We start from the raw sequence: 20972 nt of genomic DNA, 5'->3' as shown, positions 1-20972 counted from the left end.
ACTGTAGCTTCCTGTTAAATACAAATTATGCAGCGCCGCAGTTGTCATTCACTTTAGCGTGGTATGAATTGTCTATGTTTCTTATGCCTTCTATTTGTACTTTGCTTATGTCCTACTTCGGATAAAATAATGTATTATTTGTTATATATCAATAATGGAAATGTGACTGACTCGCTCGCTCTCTGCAAATTCTATAGTTTATTTGTTAGCTAGCTAATTTTAGCTAACCGTTTAGCAAGGAGCTCAGCTATCCGTGCTATACCAGTAGTCGTAAGTCAAGTACAGTTGTCATGCCTCACAGTCTTACTTCATGTTCAGCTAAAGAATAGTAGTGCTATATGTTAGAGAAGTTCGTTGAATTTGTTCGTAGATGTAGCATTTTGTCTCAATGTTGTTCTGTGCTACTCGTCTTAGCCTGAAACAGTGTGATAAAATCATGTTGACCCCACCGAAGGAGGGGATGCCCAGTATGATAGACAGTGCGCTGAGGATGAGGAGAGAGGAGCAGGCTCGGCAGGTGGTCCTCGCCTGGGCTGTGCTCAACGTGTCCCTAGCTGGCATGATTTACACTGAAATGTAAGTTGTTCCAAGTTCGGTAATGCAAACATAAACAATCATTTGTAATGTAGCACTGGCTTTCTGTCCCTCCATCTCCCATCTCTCTTCTCCCAGTTTGAAGTGTGATGATATCTGTGTGTCTCTTTACTTTTCTGTTAGGTCAGGGAAATTGCTGAGCCGGTACTATAACATCACCTACTGGCCTATCTGGTACATTGGTGAGGACCCACTACACTTTAATTTATTCTAAGGATGTCTGCTGATGTTATTACGTCATAAAATGTATTAAAGTAAAAGTTGTAACAACACAAAAGCATGATTAACTATAAGGAGTACAGTCTTATGTAATCAGGCCTAAATTTATTTTCAGATTCATCTTAATTTAAACAATAGAGTTTAAATACATCCAAGTATTTATACTTTGTCACAGAAGACCCTGTGCCCTCTTTTCTTTCCTCCTTCTCAGAACTGGTGCTAGCTTCTCTCTTTAGCCTCAATGCTCTTTTTGACTTCTGGAAATATTTCAAATACACCATGGCTCCATCCACCATTGCTGTATCCCCCGAGCAGCATCTCCTCCTGGGGCTGAGGAACACAAGTGAGGCTCTGTTTTTCTTTTCCTTCAGACTTTTAATTTTTTCTCTCATTTTGATTCATCATTATTACATGTATTTAAATACACTAATTAAGTACTGTCATTGTCTGTCCCTTTGCAGGTATTCAGGCCTCTCCGCCCCAGAAGCCAGAGAAAAAGGAGACCCCAGCTCCAGCCCAGTCATCTCCCCTGCAGGGCCAGAGCGTGCTGAGTTTCAGCCCCTCTCGACCAGCAACCACCAGCCCCAAGTTCTCCCCCAGCTGTGTACCAGGTTACAGCCCTCCTCTCAGCAACCCACCCACCCCAAACAGTGCAGGGGGGCCCTTTTCCCCCTCAGTGGCTTTTGGAAAGGTATGTTTATCCCAGCACTGATATAATGTGTGGGAAAAGCTTAAGTATATTTTAATAACATGTTGTATTATTCCTGTCTCAGGTGTTGAACTACAGTCCCTCCCCTGGTTCCTCTCCCTACCCCAGCAGCATTGGGCCAGCAGAAGGCTCCAGCCTGAGGGCTCGATACCGCACTTCACCCTCAGTGTTTAACTCCCCGGGAAGCAAGGAGGACTACATGGAGGATCTGAAAAGCCTGGAGAGGTTCCTCCGCACGGAAGAGGAGAAGAGTCACCGTAGCCAACTGGGTACAATATATCAGTTTTTCAGGAACTCCACTGCTAGCAACTAACCAACTTACCCAGAGTCACTGGTAATCAGGCAGATGTAGACCAAGAAATTGTTTTTAGATGCTGCAGCCAGTCATTTCTTTTAGATGATTTAAAGATTAAGTAAATTTTTCCACATGTGGGTGTATAGTGTAATAGAATGAAACCTGTCAGACAAAGTGATAAGCCGATGCCCTTTGTAGGGAGTCCAGAGTCTGTGTCTCCGAGCCACAGTCCAACATTTTGGAACTACAACCGCTCTGTGGGGGATTATGCTCAGAGCTTGAGAAAATTCCTGTACCAGCCAGCCTGCCGCTCTCAAGCTCCGTCTGCTCACAAGGACGAGACGGACCTGGGTTCCAAACAGGCTGCAGAGGAGGTCTGTGAATTATGACCTAATAAAAAAAATATTGTTTGGTGTGTATAAATCTGCTAGTGTCAGAGAGGAATATATGATTAGCGTGACATTATATCTTTTTCCCTCCCTGTTTTGCAGGTGTGGGCCAGAATCACAACCAGTCGCCCTGTAGTGGACCGCATCGATACCTGGACAGCCAAGCTTAGGAATGTGAGTGTTCCAATATATTTACAGGACTACATACTGAGGAAACTTGTGAAAATGTTTCAAAATTATTTTCAATAATTGTTTATTTTGCAGTGGATAAGTGACACCATCTTGGTCCCCTTGGTCAAGGAAATAGACTCGGTCAACAGCCAGCTCAGGAGGATGGGCTGCCCTGAACTCCAGATAGGAGGTAAACCATCTATAGAGAACATGAATCTTGGCAAATTTAATATCTCAAACTGCTGTTATGTTCAGATAGAAAGGGAAGTGCCAGTCATACAGGACCAAAGAAGGAAATCAGTGTCAATTTACGCAGTAGTCATTACTGCAATTTCAAGATGTAGTATTTTTCTTATTTTGGAGTCGGACTAGTTTTCCCCCTTTCCTCCACCAGAGGCCAGTATAAGCAGCCTAAAGCAGGCAGCGGTGATGAAAGCCTCATCCATCCCCACCATGAACTCTATTGTCCAATACCTGGACATCACACCCAACCAGGAATATCTAGTGGACCGCATGAAAGGTAGGTCCAACTTTAAAGACCAATTAATTGTGTTGATATGTGCATTAAGTCCCTACTAGTTATTAGATGGCATGTATGCAAGTATCTAGCGTGTATGTGTGTGTGTGTGTGCGTGTGTGAGAACAAAAATGAACACATTTTTGTTCTTTCGGCTCTGAGCTCCAGCACAATCAGTTTGTTATAAAATATTACATTAAAATGCCAAACACACACATGGCTCAGAGTTGATTGAGAGTTGAGCTGCCATTAGATTGAGGTAGAGTTGAGGTATACAGGAGCCGATTCATTCAATTGCATCAAAACTCATACAGGACCCCTTTTTGTTCTTGTTTCTGAATATACTGTAGTTCTTTATGTCTCTGGCTGTATGTTTGGGCTTGTTGTCATGCTGTGAGAGACTCTGTCATGCTGATGTAAGATTTTTAGATGAGCCTGTCACTTCCTCAGCAACTTCATCTTTTTAGCATGGCTGTCCCTCACCCAGTTTTATTCCAGGCCATGATTTTGGTTCAACCTGCAGATTATGTTGTTGTATGTTGGTATATTTATTACATCATGCATTGGGCTATATGCCTCCAAATTCCTTAAGGTTTTTATCTGGAAAGTTGCTTGTTGCTTTTTTACTTTCTTTAACATCATGCAAATAGCTCACTGGAATACTTGACTATTTGCAAGAGGAATCTTTGAAAATATAAAATGTAGTGCTTCCCATTGACACATTAATGCAGAAGATGTAGAATAACTGTCTACGGCAAATGTTTTTGTGAAACATCTAAAAAACTCCAGTATGATCGAGGATTATGAGTCATGACGATAACGCGTTTTGTTTTTTCAGACTAGGGCTGTCCCAAACGATTATTCTTTTAAACGATTAATCTAGCGATTATTTTTTCGATTATTCGACTAATCTAACGATTTTTTTTTTTTATTAACCTAACAGTAATTTTATTGCAATTATTTTCCAGTTAGTCATTTAATATAACAATTTGCCCCGTCCAACACACACACACACAAATGAAGATGCACTTTGCAGAGTCTGCAGACTACCGCACTGTTGGTGTCAAGATTCCCAAAGTATTCCCAAACTTTGGAGGACCGTGTATGAGCCTTTTTTGCCGCGTGTTGCTCCACACGCTCCGTCGTACTGCTGGTAGATGCCGCCGTGTTGTTCAAATAGATTACAGACGCAAATCATTCACGTAGTCAATGACTTCAATTACGTCACAGCATTGTCCCATCCCTTGCGCTGCGCTTGTATCCGGGTAAACCAAAGACGATGGATATAAACGGTCCCATTAGAAAATTCCGGTTTTGTTCTATGAACATTTACCCTGTGTGGTTTTACACGACGCGTTGACACTAAAATTCCACATCTAATAATTTTTATAATCGACAACGTCAATTACGTCGGATAATTGTCCCAGCCCTGTTTCAGACCTTTTTCATCATTGCTTCTCAGAGGCTTTGGTGTTGTGATAATCCTATCAGTCCTCTTCCATTTTTATTGATTAGCTTAGTTAGGTCAACAGGACATACAATAGGTCAAGCTTATAGTAAATTTTAGGTGCCCTCTGCTGTACCACAAGGTAAACCCCTTGAAGCAGTCTTCATTTTTATTTCATAATTGAAACTAAAGGGTTCTATCTCTCTATAGTAATGTAAACCTATTGAAATTAAAGCGCAGACCTGGCACTTTAATGTAGCATTCGTTATTTTATTTGAAAGTAAATGTGCTAAAGCACAGAATCTGCAGAACAAAACGTGTAACATACGGTCTAGACTGTAAATGTGTGTTTCATGTGTTTTCTGTGTTGTGTTCCATCAGAGTTGGCTCACAGCGGCTGCATGAGCTCCTTCCGCTGGAACAGGGGTGGTGATCTGAAGAACAGGAAATGGGACACAGACCTCCCCACTGATTGTGCTGTGAGTCCACACACACACACACACACACACACACACACACACAGCTAGTTGTGCAACCATGTAAAAACTGTCATTGCACTGTTTCAAATCCAAGTTTGATCTGGTTATCTTGTTTGTGCAGCAACTAACGTTTATTTTCGTTATCACTCGATCTACAGATTATTTTCTTGATTAATTTTTTTGCTTGCATATTTTGAAACATTCACACCACAAGTTACAAGAGTTCAATGTGATGTCTTCAAATGCCTTTTATGTCCGACCTTCCATCCAAAACCCCAAAATATTCCATTTACTCTTAAAAGATGCAAAGAAAACCAAAAAATATTCACATCTGAGTAACAGAAAGCAGTGAAATTTTGACATTTTTGCTTAAGAAATTACTTAATTGATTAATCAATTATCAAATTTTCTTGTGATCAGCTAATTGATTAATTGCTCTTTAATGTATTTTCATGGAGGTGTCAGTGCCACTGTATTGAATGCACAGAATGAGGCTCATTTTTCAAAATGTTGGATTCCTTACTGTGGCACCTCAGCATATGAGAGATGACCCATGGCGGCCCTTCGGAAGGGAGCAACTCAGAAGGCTGGGGCTGACATATGTTACTCAGCGTGACGAGCCGAGTCTGTAGACACCAAACTTGAGGACTTTGGACAAACCTTTCCGTTGTGACATTCACACTAGTCTTAATGGTGTGGCACCTCAGCATATGAGAGATGACCCATGGCGGCCCGCAAAATTACAAGGACTGGGGGTAAAACAGATGCTAATACAAGTATCAGTAAAACAGGCTCTATAGGTTGGGATTAGTCAACATAATGGCTTGTTTCGCTACATGAATACATGCAGTTGTTCCCATTTACAGACCTTTAGGCTATGAAACTGGCCGTGGTTGTTTTGGGTTTTGACTGCAGGGTTTGTGCTGCAGGCATTTTTCACTAACGGTCTAGGTGGCTTTCCTCATCAGTTTGGGATCAGCAGCCAAATACCAAATACTTCCTAATACCTGGTGTATACTTGAAGCCCAAATAGTCAGGTCACTGTTTTTGTCAATTTCCTCAGATCCTCATGCATATGTTTTGCACATACTTGGACTCCAGACTGCCCCCACACCCAAAGTACCCAGATGGGAAGACTTTCACAGCGCAGCACTTCAGCCACACCCCAGACAAACCTGGTAAATACACATACACAGGAAGGAAGAATGATAAAAGGCTTGTCATTTCCACTGATGCTTATCATTTTTGAAACATTGCATCTACTTTCTTTTCATTACACTTCTCTTCTTTGTCACAGATGTAACCAAGGAGAACCTCTTCTGCATCCACCAAAGCAGCACCACCCCCCCTCACTACCAGCTCATCTACCAGGGACACATCTACAGTCTACCTAAGGTGACAGCCAAAAACCTCAGTGTTATCACTCCTTTTCAAAAATATTTTTTCTTGTTTTCTTCAGTTTTTTCAGTCTCTTACAAAACAGCTCTTTTGCCCTTACCAGCTTCTTCTCTTATTTTGTATTGTCTAAGTTGTGCTATTTATACGTCTCCCTGAGGTGAAACTAAATTCAACATAAGATTAAATCAATTTAAATGAAAAGGAGTGAATTTGCCAAATGCTTATAAGATACTAAATAATAATTACAGGGGACATGAAAAAATAACAGGGAGAGCATCGTAGCTCAGATTTCCAACAGTAAAGTTATTAAAGACATTACTGTACAGTACAGCTTTTTTCCAGCAACACACAAAACATTTGACAAATCTGTTTAAGAGCCTTCTGTAAGCTTGTCAGTATTTCTGTTCAGACAACATCTTATAAACATGAACTGTGCCTCCTTTTTCTGACCTACACTGAAATAATTTGTCTTTGTTCTCTATTAAATTGTTAGCTTCATTATCTCTCTCCATTAGAAGTTCAAATTCAGTTATCCCCACATGCAGTATGAAACTGCAAGCTCCTTTAGAAACAGATTTCTCATTCAACACAGGATGTCTTGCTCTACGACAACACTTTGACTGCAGTGACACGAACCCATCTTGATTTCTATTACAGGGCAGAAACAACCTGTTCCACACGATCCTCATGTTTCTTTATGTCATTAAGACTAAGGAGTCAGGGATGCTGGGGTGAGTACTTCCACAACTAAAATCGTATGAATGGCCAACTAGCCAAAAATAATCATTAGCACAATAGAGAGGTCATGTGCAGAATGCATTGTGATTGAAAATGATTGGTTTGACCTTGCTTGCCCACTGTGGGATAATTAAATTGCTTCTCATATTTTCTCCAGGAGAGTAAATCTTGGCCTCTCTGGTGTGAACATCCTGTGGATATTTGAAGACTAATATGTTGTAATTTTCAAACAACAAAAAGCTACATGTGGATGATTTTTTTTTCTCCTCGATGCTGTCTACGCTGGTTGGAATATCTCCTGAAATTAAATACTGCTCTTTAAGGAGCATATGAGACTTTGAAATTTACAATAAATGCACATTTTTGGACATTTTGCCGGTTTTAGTCTACAAATTGGCAGCATGCTGTATTTTCATTGACATTTTAAGAAAACATTTCTGTTGACACCACAATGTGCTTACGATCTAATGCAGAGCTGTATTTTTTAACAGTGTTTGATTTATTGATTTTTTGTATTTTGAGAATGTACCAGCATGGCAGCCTTGTAAATAATATACCTCACAATTGGTGGATGGCAAAGGGCTCAGACCCATTCAGCTTGAATGTAAATACAGTATGTGTGGACTTGACGTGTTTCTTCAGCATCAGTAATCAGTTTGTATACAGTTTATATTTGTTTTTTTTCCTGTTCTGTTGTAGAATGAATGTCTGCAGAAATAGGGATACTCCTGGCATGTGCTTGAATTTATCTGCAAAAAAACGGTGCAAAAAGCAGCAATACTCAAATAAGAGAAATATTGGAGTATTCTGTAGTTACTAACTTTTCCATACTACTAGGCTGCAGTGCTGCACATACATACACTGTTAATTCTTTGAATATGTAATGGAGAACAAATGAAAAGCCTTTGAATCACCAAAGTCTTTTCTCAGGATATAATGTCTTCTACAAAAGAGTTCTGAATGCCATTTATCTTCCCTTAATCCAGCCATTCATTAAATTTCAAACTTTCTACATGTTTGCTTGTTTTCAATAATGCTATTTTACAAATGTCACCTGAGACGCAAAAATAAAATTTAGATATAAAAAAACAGTTGAAGCTTGTTCGTCCTTTTTTTTTTTTTTTTTCTTTTTTTTTTCTTTTTTTAAACTATCATAGGCATCCACTTGGTGGCAATGTAGTTCATATGTTTTTTTTTAACAATTTGACCTTACTCCTGGTCCCATTTTCTCTAATGACATACTGCATATCCACCGCATGAACGCTGTAATGTGATGCAGTATCTTAGTAGCCACGTCCAGCGAATGACTTGAGGTTGAGGAACAATACTGACTGACAATTTCAAGTGTTATACAAATAATTTTATGTCAACAACACATTGGTTGAGGATAAACAGTTTTGCTGGGGGATTCATGATGTAGTCGCATGCACTTCATAATGAAGTGATTTAAATGCATCCTGTTATTTTAAATTTGGATATGTGAGATTGAGAGTTAAGGATATAGTAATGAACATTTCAGTGTGTGGTTTTAGAAGACCATGTAGAAATTGGAAACGTTATTGCTGTGTGAACAGCATTATCTGGCATAACTCGCGTTTGTTTGTAGTTTAGTCTTGTCTTGTTTTTATTACTAACTTCATTTCCCATAATACATTTCACAGTGCAGCTTTACCAACTGGGTAATGTAGTCAAAGTGTCGATTATGAATATTTTTCAGAAAAATTAAAATGCATATGTTAGATGTTTTATTTTTTTCCCCCCATTCTAATTAACCCTGTTCAAATGTCAGTCGTGTGTCCATGGTTGGTACTGAAGGTGGCCAATGAGGGAGGGGGAAGAGATGCTTAGAGGAACTACGAGGACCACAATGCATTTTGGCCACCGTCACTCCTCCGCTCACATCCGCTTGACTCGCTATCTGTGTTGGAAAAAGGACTTGGTGAAACTGCAGCGATGTCAGTCCAGGTTGTGGCAGCGAAAATGGCAGAGGTCGAACTCAAAGACGTCCCCACCGGCAAAGACTTACCGGCTGCATCTCCGATGACACCGACGTCGGACGGCAAGAGTCTCGGCAGGATCGACCCGCACGAGGCCGGTTCCTCTGCCGCTGTGTCCCCTACAGCGGAGCCCTCCGCGAAAGCCGGGGAAGGCAGCCTGGGCTTGCTCACCCCGAACACCGCGAAGATGCCGCAGGCGTCGGCTATGAAGCGGTCGGACCCTCAGCAGAACGGCGGAGAGGCTTTTGTCAACCGTGACGGTACCGTCGCCGAGGCTCCGCGGATGAAAAAGGTGAGAGAGACAACATTTTTTTCCATAAGCACTCGTCTATATCCTCGCTGTTACTGGACCACCACTAAGCACCTCGCCGCAATGAAAGCTCCCTGGAAAAGCTGGCATTGTGTGACGATGCTAACAGGCTAGCTGGTCCCAAAGCTGATTCAGTTGTGTCCGTGGAAGCTTTAAATAATGGTCTTCGGTGCTAATAACACTGTGAAGGGTGTAAAAAGGGCTAAACACCTATTTAAAAGAAAGGTGTACCCATTTAATTTAGGCTGACATAGCCAAATCTTCAGGACATGGACTGAGTCATGTTAGCTGGATACGAGTATCCAACTGTTGTCACAAGTTTTGTGGACATCGTGTGTTCAAGATTGAAAAGACTTAGCTATTCCCTTACCATAGTTAGCACTTATTTTTGCTGGATTTCTGGATGTTTGACTTGCCATGATCTTGCGCAACAAAGTAAAATAATATTAACACCGGACAACACTCTGTTAAATTAAACACAGTCACACACTTAAAGCATAAGTTGCTGTCTTGACTGTTTGCTAACTTGCCTTAATGTTGGCCATTTTTGCTTGGTCAACAGCAAAAAAAAGAACAATTCAGTCACTTCCAGTCTTGGGACACGTGGTACCTTATTGCAGCACAGTGCTAGCAAATGATATATGTGGTTTTCAGCAAGAGCTTCCTGTGTAAACATATTAGGTAGCTATATAACTAACTTAATCCTGCAGAAATGCTGATGTGTGTGCTTCGTTGACAACCTGCTTTGCCTCATTTCCTCTGCCAGGTAGGTCAGGTGATCTTTGCCTCTTGCTTGACCTCCGCAGGTTAGTATATACAGGTTATTTACGGTTCACTGCTTAAAATACAAGCAGTGGTAAGTTTAGTCTGACTGATGCAGTGTCATCCAAAGTGTGATCTAACTCAGACATAACACTAGTCAATAATCCGTGACCCTGGGGCACTCATCACCTAGTTTTCTCAAGCTTGATTTAGCCTTTGGAGCACCATGGATTGATACTTCAGTGAAGGGAGTTCCTGCCCTTGTGGCTTAATTCAGAGGTCAGATTGACTTAGCATGTCTTTTTCTTGGCAAGGAAGGATCCCAAAACTGCCTTGCTGTGTTAGTGCCCTAAATGCATCTTATCTTTCTGCGACTGGCAAAGTCTTGATTAGGACAGAAATGGATATTAAGGGCAATGTTCAAGGAAAGAGCAGTTTTGATAAGAAATCCTTTGAGGAGGCTGCCAGCTTTATTCTTCTGATCCCAGTTATTATTAAGAGTTGACAGTGATTTATAGCCTGTGGTCACTGTAGTGCACTTTATCAGTTGTGGTCAGATTCAGCAGTTGATTCTCTGATTCATTGACTTCCTCCAGGCACAGGCTCCTAACAAACTAACTGCTGAAAGTTTTGGTTTCAAGATGGGTTTAATTGTATGTGGGTCAGTTCGTGCTCCGCCTTTGACGTCATTGCAAAGTACTAGTGTAGTGTGTTTTCACAACAAACCATTGAGATGGAAAGGCAAAAGGTAGGGAAGGTATCAGCCTTAGAAAAGGGTGAAACTTGGATACAGAACAAGTTGGGTGGGATACACTCAACACCCACATTGTCGATTCCGCCCAGACAATGATCCTATCCGGTTAGACAACCCCCAAGGAAACCCCAGTAAAAAAACCCACAGGGCAATAGCTGGATAGTACAGTGTGAGCATGGACCGCACACCGACAGCAGCACAGAGCAGATGGCTTTATGTACCTCAGGCTGTCACAGCACGCAGGCACATGGAAGTCAACCAGCTGCTGGAAGCACTACATCCACAGGGTGAACCACATGTGGGGGCCAGCCCCAGGCCTGACCTACCAGACAGCAACAGCCACATCTGGATTATTGAGGAGACCAAGTTCACATACAGGACCATGGTACAGACAGTTCATTTCTAAAATTCTCTACTCTAGTGAAAATATCACAATCAGTCATTTTAATATCTCATGAAATAAAAAAAAATAGTGTCTTGGTGGTGACAAAAATTTTATTGTCAAATGTTCCTTTATGTATCATCAGAGTTGTTTTTAAAACTGCATTTTATGATTCTTGAAGGCCAGTTGTCTTTTAAACAAATAAAGCGTGTGATTATAGTTTGTAGAGGCTGTAGGCCAGTGCACTCACTGTTTATCTAATCAGATCAGCGCTTTTATCATTTTTTAAATCCATTTTCATTTAAAGAGATCATGGTAATGTAAAGAGAGACCGCAATTTAATATAATCAGTTTATATAATAATTTTATTTATATAATCAGAGACCAATAATCCTGAGTAATGCATAATAGACACTCTACATACATTGGAGCAGAGATTCATCTGCTATATTAATGTAAATAATGTAAATACTCAGTTGTCACTGCACCTGTCTGATCAACCACTATAGCCACTGGGACAGAATGTTGCCTGCAGCCTATTTATAGATTATGGCACACTGCATTATAGATATATGACTACTGCCTGGCCTTGAGCATCTGCTGAATTCTGCTTGCCTGGTGCAATAAAGGGTAAGTGAAGCAGTGGGACTGATGATGCAAATACACATGCAGCAGTGTTGACTGACTGACTGACTGACTGACTGACTGACTGGATGGCTGCCTAGCCTTTAATCCATGCCTTTATCATGTCGCCACATGAGGGGATTAAAAGGCCAGCTCTCTGTTGTAGGTGCGTCCAGATGTAAGCTTTTTGAGTCAATGATGAGTTTCGTTGTGACCCGTGTGGCTTGGCACGCATATCTCCAGCTTCTGAGAAGTCCAGGGTGGTTGCTCCAGTTGGGAAGGAAGGAAACTAGCAAAGACCTCTGCAAACAGCAGGCCTAGTTGCTAGCATGGTCATAGTTTGTGGTTTTTGGTTATGGCTGTGACAAGTCTTGTTTTAGTTTCATACTGGGTCAGTAGGGTCACCTGATGTCTTATTTGAAGCAGATGATTAACCTGTTGAGCAAACTGACCAAACACAAGGCTTTTCACCCTGCAAGTACAAACTGAAACAGTTCTCCACTGATGTTTGACATTTGGCAATGACTAAAGCATGCACAGTGATATTTCTGAATGACTCCAGAGATCGGTGTATTAGTAAGGTCATCCCTCTCCGATGTAATGTTATGTCAGCCACTAAGCCGGTGTTCCTGGTAGGTGCTCACTGGTTAACAGGCTTACAGTGACGTGTGGCTGCTCTACTTGGGAAGAGAACCCTGTGGAAGAAGAGGTTCTGTAAAATCTGTCTGCAATAAATTTTGTGTTTATTTTGTATAGTTTTGACTGTACTGTAAGGCTATAGTTTGTCCTGTCTAATGCTACATCTTCACTGATTGCAACAACTGTTTTGTGCCACTTTGCTCTGTATAAAACAACACCTGTGGATCTGTCATTTGGCTTTTTTCTGGCCCATTCAAAGCAGGTGAACTGTTATATACTGATGTCAGTATACATTATAAAAAGCAGACAGGCTAATACTACTTGTTAAACCCGTTGGAACTAAAAGTGGTTGGTGAATGAAAATGTGAAATAAGCTAACAGAAAGCCCCAGCACCAAGTTAGTTCTCCAACCATTCTCATTCATACGAGTTTACAACGTTATCTTGTGAAGTATAAGAAGCCACTGCACTGTCAGCATTGTCATCTTCATACAAGGTCATTGAGCATCTTTATCTGCCTGCGACTGTCCTTGGCAACAAAGGAGTATGTGTCACTTTCCTTCCCCGTCTCATTCATGAGTCACGTCAGCAGTTGAGTCGGTCTGCGTATGTGTCTGTTAGTGTGCGCACAGTGGTAATCACACACACTTTTGTTGTTGTAGCCTAATCCTACTTTTTGGATTTTTAAAATATTTTCTTAGTTATGTATACAAATCCCAATTAAGACACCTCTTGGCCTGTATTTTTGCTTCTGCTTTTTTTTTTTTTGTGAGCAGAAAAAAAAGCAATTTAACATTGCAGCTATGATGATATAATTGGGGTATTTTTGTAAAAGGGTTTCATTTCAATATGTCATAGTTTTTGAAAGGGTCAGTTTCCCCTGTCCACACTACAACACAAGTGACTTTTTAAGATTTATGCATTTAAAGACAAGTTTTTAGAGTTGCAAAAACCTGTTTGAAGACCAAAAGAAAAACATCTGGATTCCCAGTGAGTACACTGGCATATGCCAGCTTCGCTGTATTTGGCAGCAGCATAAAAATACACCAAATGTGATTTTCCCTCTGAGTTTACTGCCTGTCCTCACCACATTAGACAAATAGAGACGGTCTTTTAAGGCATACAAACACACATTCACACATCCTTTTGCTGTGTGTGCTCACAAGGGGGAATGTGGCACTATGGTGTGAATTTTGAAAAAATGCCCTGAGAAAGTAAGAGAAAGGGAGCATTGGTTACAAATCCAGTTGTCACACAAGTCCCCCCCCCCCCCTTTTTACATGGATGTTGATCACAGACGGTTTTTGTGAAAACATTGCAGCTGCCACGTCATGTACCCATTTTTCTCTTGCATAAATCATTAGTTTTCCCACTATTATCTCACCTCTCCAAGCAAAGTATTTTGGAGGGAACAGACTGATGCAGTTAAAGCATATGATTTAAAGACCTACTGCAGGCAACAGAGGAGAAATGCATTGAGCGTGGCATGCTCAGCTGGACTAGGAAAAAATGTTAAGGAGCCTCAAAAGTAAACATAGCATTGACCTGACCCACTTACACCTTTCCTCCTTCAATAAAATCATTATGATTTGAATATATGCTTATCTTTTTGATGAGTTTATATAACATGATTTTTAATTATAGCCCAGCCTGTCGTTCACAGCAGGCCCAACATAACTCACAGAATTTCTGTCATATTGATATCTTTAAACATGGCGAGCTTGAAGAGGGCTTTTCTTTTGAAGAGTAACATTCATATTGTTTTGGAAACACAGTGACAGGAGTTTCCCTGCTAGCTCTCTGCAGCGCTGTATTAGATTAAACGCTGTTGTGCTGATTCTTGTGCTGACAAGCGCTTTCATTGCGTTTTGAGTCATCATGGAGGACGGAAAGTAAGTTTGACCGTTGTCAGAGGTCACTGGGGAAACGGGGGTGATGGATGGAGAAGAACACAACAGAGATGTGGAGAAAGAGGCTGAAGGCCAGTCTTAATAAACAGGTGGGAGAGTTCCAGGCCTCATCACAGAGACTGGCTGAGAATGAGAAAATTCAATCATGAGGCTTTGAGGAGAACCTCAGCCAGGCCTGCATATGATGCACTTGCTACTAATATTGCACGCCTGGTTAGGGCTATAATGAGAAGTGGGGGTGGGGTGTTTGCTTGAGCACATACCTCGGATGTTAATGATTAAGCGATTATCAGTTCGGCAATGGAAAAAATTTGATCAATCAAGAACACAGTGAACCAGCAAGGCACAAATTTGGAGTGGCGGCATTTATGCATCCCCAGGACATCAGTCCCAGGGTTCGTTAGCAGACACCTGCGCTGTGCTGACCTGTGAGCAAGCATACATTATATAAAACACAGATTTGAGAAAATGCAGAAAATTTGCATCCCCATTGCATACATTAAATGCTGTAGAGACTGGATTGCTGGCTGGGCAGGAAGTATAATATTGTTTTCACCCACAAGACAGGGTGTGCATCAGTTACATGCTGTACTTTCTCTGTACCTTTTCAGTCTTTAGGTATTTGTGCTGTATGTAATGTATAGTACCCTTTTTTGTGGTCAGCGCTGCTGTGAAATAAATGTAAAGCAATAGAGAGCTGTATGTCTGGATCACTGTGAAACTCTACCAGGCAGCAGAACAAGAAATGTGTCTTAAAATAAATGCGTATAGGAACCCAGTGGTGCTGTTGTGTAATTTGGCATGTCTTAGCTGCCTCTGCCACCCATGGAAGAGGGTGTATATTTGGCCCGCTTTGCCCTCAGTGCACTTAGCCGGGGTTTATCGCTCTTTTTAATGACTTATGAGTGAAACCCTGATTAATCTGATCTTTCTTTGGTGCTCTCTCATGCTCTTCCTCAAATTACCACGCCACAACACTTCTACTTTTGCTTCATCTCCTTTCTGTTTGTGCTTGCCCTGTTTGTTTCCTCATACCAGCCTACTCAACAATACTAGTTTGTACCCTTCATAAAGTGGATCAGCAGTCTACTTAAAATAAACCAAAACTCAGCAATTACTCCTGTCTATCTGAGTTACAAATTACAGCCACCGCAGGACACCACTTCCTCTGTTGTTTTTGTTGTTTTGTTGTTTTCGTGCTCCGGTCTAGTTTTCTCAGCGTCTCATTGTGTTCCTGTACGGTGCAAAGCTCTGTCTGCCTTCTAGAAGCGCAAATCTCAACACCACACAGCGAAAGCATGTGTGAGCTCACACCTCTCTAACCATCTTCATCCCTGCCACCGAGGCCGAATCAAGAAACGGACTGTTGGTACTTTACACCAGTTTGAGTTTCACTCACCCGCAGGTTGCCAGATACTGATCTTTTCATCACTGTCCAGACGGGACTCTCGAGCAGCTTCATTTCTCTAAGGCTGTCTGACTGAATTGATAAAGTGAAAATCACAATTTTTCCACTCAAGACTTGAGATCACAATTTATCTCATGCAATATTTATTGCAATCACTTTTGCCAGCCTCAGAATACCTGAACACCTTTCCAACACAGCATCAACAAAAACTAAATATGATCAGCTGCATAACTGCAGATGCGCGGTTGGTCTGTTGGATTGTATAACACTGCACTCGAACTTCATTTGTGCATTTTATTAATTTATTAGATTCACACCATTCCCACTATATGCAGCTATACATGTTTAAATATATATGAATTTAACTGAAATACATGCAATTACATAAGGTTAAAAAACTAACTAAAATTCACAGATTTCAAATGGGGATTTGTAAAACCCACTTATAAAGGAGGCTGCTTTTTTATTGTGTAATTCAGAAAAAGTGGGCCATAAGTACCAAGAGATAAATCTTATGTGCTGTCAGTACTGATACACACACACACACACACACACACACACACACACACACACACACACACACACACGGCTAATGTGTGTTGGAGTATAACTCAGTGTGTTTAGCTGGGGCTGAAATTTAAAATCGAGTCAATATCAAGCAAAACTATTATATTAGATTAATTCTATTGAAATAAACCCGTATTCAAATGTTAATAGAATTTCATAAATGTCAGTGAAATTACTCTATTGGCCAATAGCTCTTGTAATGATCATAGTAGACCTTTTGTGACATTTCCAAACAATAGTTAATTAAGGTTTCCTTGACATTAACAGTGTGTAGCTGTCCTCTGTGGTATTGAAAGTATGCAAAAGAAAACAACTGTACCTGTGTGGCCTGCCAGCTCCTGTTCATGGTTTCCGTCTGCCTCTGCCTTGAAACTGCATGTTTGCTTTACCTACAGTATGTATTGTTTCCGAATTAATTTGGCTCCCATATAATGTCAACTGTCTTAGCTAACTTTCCAATACCAAACAAAACTGAGTATTCACAGAGTGCACTGGCTATGGCACCCAGTGCTGTACTCAACATGCCAAATCCAATTTTCACTCAGTGTATGGAGCCCCAACACTTATCCCAAGGCAGACAATCGGTAAGCTTTACCCTGGTTTCTGGCATGTGGCTCTCGGGTTGTAGTATTTCGTCTCTCTGATGTGGTTGCTTTGTTTTAAGGCTGGTATTGGCAGTATTGGTGTCTGTGCTTCACTGCTCCTGAGCGTACCTCCCACACATCTGCATCTGTGGCTCCCCAGTTGAAACTCATTTCCTTCCTCTTCATCGCAGCTTGCTATTACTGGGCATGTTCAGCTCATTGAGTTACACATCCTTCCATCAAAAGCTGTTCAACAAGCCTCAGGTTCTCGGAACATGAAGGAAAAGAGAGAGCATTTACTTTTCCTGGAATCTGTCTGTTCACAAGAAACCAACATGGTGTGAAATTCTAAACCCCTTGGTTGAGTTACAATTGAACAAGTGAGTGAACACCAACCCAGTTGATGTGTATATGTGCCCACTATTTTGAGGATCACTAGACAGTAGTGTACATTAACACTGAACTTGCTTTGCAGCATGACGAGGAATGCAGCTCCATACTCGAGCACTGCATGCAAACAAAGGGCCAACATTGTGTTCAGAAAGTGCTGCCTCACAAAAGGCCCCTCACAAAGCCTGAAATGAACCCCCACACACCCATCTGTCTGCCGTGCTTCCTATTAGTCAGGCCAAACCACCAACCCCTGGCAGACAGAGACGAGAGCAGCTGAGGCTGGAACACCTTGGGGCTGGGATTTAAAAGAAATCCATGATATGAAATTGAGAAACTTCAGTATAATGTTAGTGGGTCACGTTGCTATACAATGCATAAATACTCCTGTAGAAAGAGACACCTCTCCTGCCATGGTAGAATTCACTAAATGCACCATGTTATTATTATGTTATCATAAGTAACATAAACCAAAACAATGAGCTGAAAGAGGCTAAATACTCTGTAGAGCAGAGGGGAGCTGCTCAGTTGGGTGATGAGTCACCATTGTTATTTGATCCATAGTAAATATAAAAATATTGATTAGAGCAGCTTTAAACGATGAATTTCCCCACATTGCTCAATGTTTGTTTTATTGTTTTGCTAGCATCCAGAGCTTTTGGCAAGAGGATTTAAAAAAAACAAAACAAATCCAGCCTAATAATTAGTGAAGAATTGCTTCACACTCCTAATTAAACATAGATCATTGACCCCATAACGGGTTTATTCAAAAATAGACCAGCGCCACCCCCGTCTGTGTGCCTTTGATGTAATTATACCTTCCCTGCAGGGATATATGGCTATTTTTGGCAATTCAAGAGCAGGAAAAAAAAAAAAACACAAACACGCAATTCTGGAGATGGACCACTTAATTTTTGAGACTTTTGTTGCTTTTAAATCTTAAGATTTTTTGGTTTTGCTTCGATGCTCATGGAAGGATTCATGGTTTCATTTAACTAAATGACACACATTAACAATCCATTTGTTGTTCAATCTAGTGAAAGGATTTATTGTCTGTTCACAGCTGGTAGAAAAAGTGACTAATATGGTGAAAAGCATGTTCTGATGCAGATGGATGAGTGCATGGGTAAATATGAGTGGATGGATATGGATACATAAAGCAGATACAGATTGCTGTTTAATTTGCGTGAAAGCCATAGGATTGTTGAGCCATCACAGGATCAGATACCATCTACTGTATGCCCTAATGTGTCTTCTCTGATATGAGAGCCATATGGAGTAGCAAACAATAGATTTTTAAACGATCTGATCAACGGTACTGCTGATCACTTTGCTGTCAGCGTGAGTGGAGGTTATTTGACCACCATCATTAGCTGGGATCACTAAGCCTTGGGGCTCTACACTGTGCCCTATTTTGGTCTACATGGGCGACAAGACCCTGTTACACAACTGACGTGTGTGTGTGTGTGTGTGTGTGTGTGTGAGAGTGAGAGACTGTATTTAGACTGGTTGAGGATAATATAATAATCAGAAGGATTATTCCTTTTTTTTTTTTTTTTTTTTAAGGGGGAAAACCATGTACTAGTAGCAAACCTGTCTGTGTATAAATCTAAAAATCTAAATATTCATATAGCCCACATTGTGCAATTTGAACATGTTAACAAAATGCTTTCTTATTAGAAAATCAGAAGCTCAATGGAAGCTTTAAGTTGTCGTTGGAGGACATGTGAAGCCTGCAGTCTTGGCACTCTTCCTCTATTCAGAGGCACATAAGAAGGGAAAGGCATGTGAAAGAGAAGGAAAACATTAGAGAAAGCCCTGAGTGTGGTGGCTGTTCTCCTCTCCTCCCTCTCTGTTAAGAGGCAGGTAGGGTTTAATCTGTCACTAAGCCCCATCATTCATTGCCTGTTCTCCTCTAGTATCAGTGTCCCTGGCTTTTACAATGACTATTGGACCATATCAGAGGGACAGAGATTGTTCTAGTGGGCAGTGCTCATATTAGCTCTGCATACTTTCCATAGTTTTATAGCAGGGCTGTGATCATTCAGGGCTGCAGATTCTTGCAGTGAAGTGCTAGTATTAATTTAAAATTTCAGGGTTTTTTTTGTTTCATATTGTGATTTTCACAGTTCTTAAACACACCAGGAAAAACAAGTGTTCGATATGGCACTGAGGGTGTTTTATTTTTGAGTTAACATTTTTAGCCATGCTGGCGTCATGGCTTTAGGGATGGCTAATGGGTCCACTGCTTCAGTCCAGACTGAAATTTCTCAATTAGGACTGTAGCTAACATTTATTTTCATCATTGATTTCATAATGATTGATCAGCTGATTATTGATTTTGACTATAAAATGTCAGAAAATAGATAAAAATGCCAATTCTAATTTCCCACAACCCAAGTTTATCTCTTCTGTCTGTTTCAAATTTCCAGAAATTTTGTGCAGACACTCTTGATCCCCAGAGGATGAATCCTTTTTTCCTTTTTGTGCAACCATGAAGTTGACATTTCTTGTGTTTAGTAAAAACGTGTCGGGCACGTGTTGGGGCACTGGTAATTGCATGTGGGCTCAGTAACTGCCAAGTGTATGCATGGTGCTGCGTGTGTGTGTGTGCATTTGACTCGTGACTGTGTGTGTGTGTGTGTCATTATTTACAGTCTGAGCACTTGTCTGTGTATATAAATCAGCAGGAGCCATTCTTACATCACAGCCCCCTCAGGACGGCACACTGTGCTCTGATACACACACATGCACACACACATTCACACTCACCACCTCATGTTGGCCACTTCCTTCTTCCTTCTCATTCTTCTATTGGTCTGAGTGGTCAGGAGTCCTTTACTATTGGACGAGGGGTGGGTATTTTCGCAACAATTGGTACAGCCGCCCTTCCCCTTCTGTATTACCTATTGTAGCAGCATTATTTAAACTCATGCTCTACTTTTTGTATTTCCTGTCTGTCTCTCATTTTCTCTCCTTCAACACCAACATGCAATCAGCCTGTCATATCTCATATTTTGCAGGAAAACAGTTTGTCATATGGATAATTGTATGTGTGTCCACTGGAGGGACACGGTGCCATATTGACCCTAGTATGGAAATGGAATGTCAAGGTCATAACAGCGGGCTCACACACATCTCCCATCTCTACTCATGAGCATTACACACATACATTAGTAATCTCTGCATGTTCTCGTGGAGATGTACATGCGTGTTGTTATCTTTAGCAACTTCATTCATTTTCTACACTGCTAGTCCCAGCACTTCTCTGCTTTTACTCTCCTGTGTGTGCAGTGCCAGAGCTTGACAACTACAGAGCTGTTTCACTAAAAGCCAGGCCTTTCTGCCAGAGCCGTACGCCTGTTTTTGAATGCCTGGTCTTTCCTGTGGTTTGACTTCAGGCCTTGGTTTCTGCCACTGACTTCAGAGGCTAACCAGATTTTGTTTCAAAAATGGCTTCTGTTACATGGTATTTTTCTCATCTGAACAACATTTTTATGAGCCTGCAAACATCAGTTGCACATTTGCTTCTCTTGCTTCTGATTTCTCTCTGACAAAGCAGTTCCTTATTGTGACTCTATTCCTTGCATCACTCGGAAAGTGCCAGTGATGTGAAAAACTGGGCATTAGTCAGACATAAAGTGAACATGGGGGTGCTGATGGCACTAAACGTGTCACATTGCCCCCCTG

At 41.0% G+C, this 20972-nt stretch overlaps 2 protein-coding genes across 3 annotated transcripts in view; both read left to right on the top strand.

Annotated features, from left to right (window-relative positions):
• Window positions 1-19: 19 nt before the first annotated feature.
• tmem209 (transmembrane protein 209) lies at window positions 20-7966 on the top strand. Of its 2 annotated transcripts, none has more exons than XM_022749449.1 (15): window positions 20-61; window positions 415-576; window positions 718-776; window positions 1025-1156; window positions 1275-1504; window positions 1587-1791; window positions 2016-2191; window positions 2309-2380; window positions 2471-2567; window positions 2772-2897; window positions 4723-4820; window positions 5884-5998; window positions 6118-6215; window positions 6876-6949; window positions 7114-7966. In XM_022749449.1, exons 2-15 carry the CDS (start codon window positions 437-439, stop codon window positions 7166-7168), a joined length of 1677 nt encoding a protein of 558 aa, XP_022605170.1. In that variant the 5' UTR covers window positions 20-61; window positions 415-436; the 3' UTR covers window positions 7169-7966. The 2 variants fall into 2 exon arrangements, with proteins under 2 accessions (XP_022605170.1, XP_022605171.1); XM_022749450.1 differs by having other exon boundaries at window positions 32-61; window positions 455-576.
• Window positions 7967-8849: 883 nt separating this feature from the next.
• The window catches only part of LOC111224680 (putative adenosylhomocysteinase 3), a 40980-nt gene continuing 28857 nt past the window's right edge, over window positions 8850-20972 (top strand). Inside the window, exon 1 of the mRNA XM_022749260.1 lies at window positions 8850-9245. Within this exon, the coding sequence (XP_022604981.1) occupies window positions 8910-9245 (336 nt within the window). The 5' untranslated portion in view covers window positions 8850-8909. The remainder of the gene's footprint in view (window positions 9246-20972) is intronic.

This window comes from Seriola dumerili, unplaced genomic scaffold, assembly GCF_002260705.1.
Source record: "Seriola dumerili isolate Sdu_G_001 unplaced genomic scaffold, Sdu_1.0 BDQW01000138.1, whole genome shotgun sequence".
Taxonomy (NCBI): domain Eukaryota; kingdom Metazoa; phylum Chordata; class Actinopteri; order Carangiformes; family Carangidae; genus Seriola; species Seriola dumerili.
The sequence above is the reverse complement of the archived record's forward strand: the minus strand, read 5'-3'. Positions and strand labels throughout refer to the sequence as shown.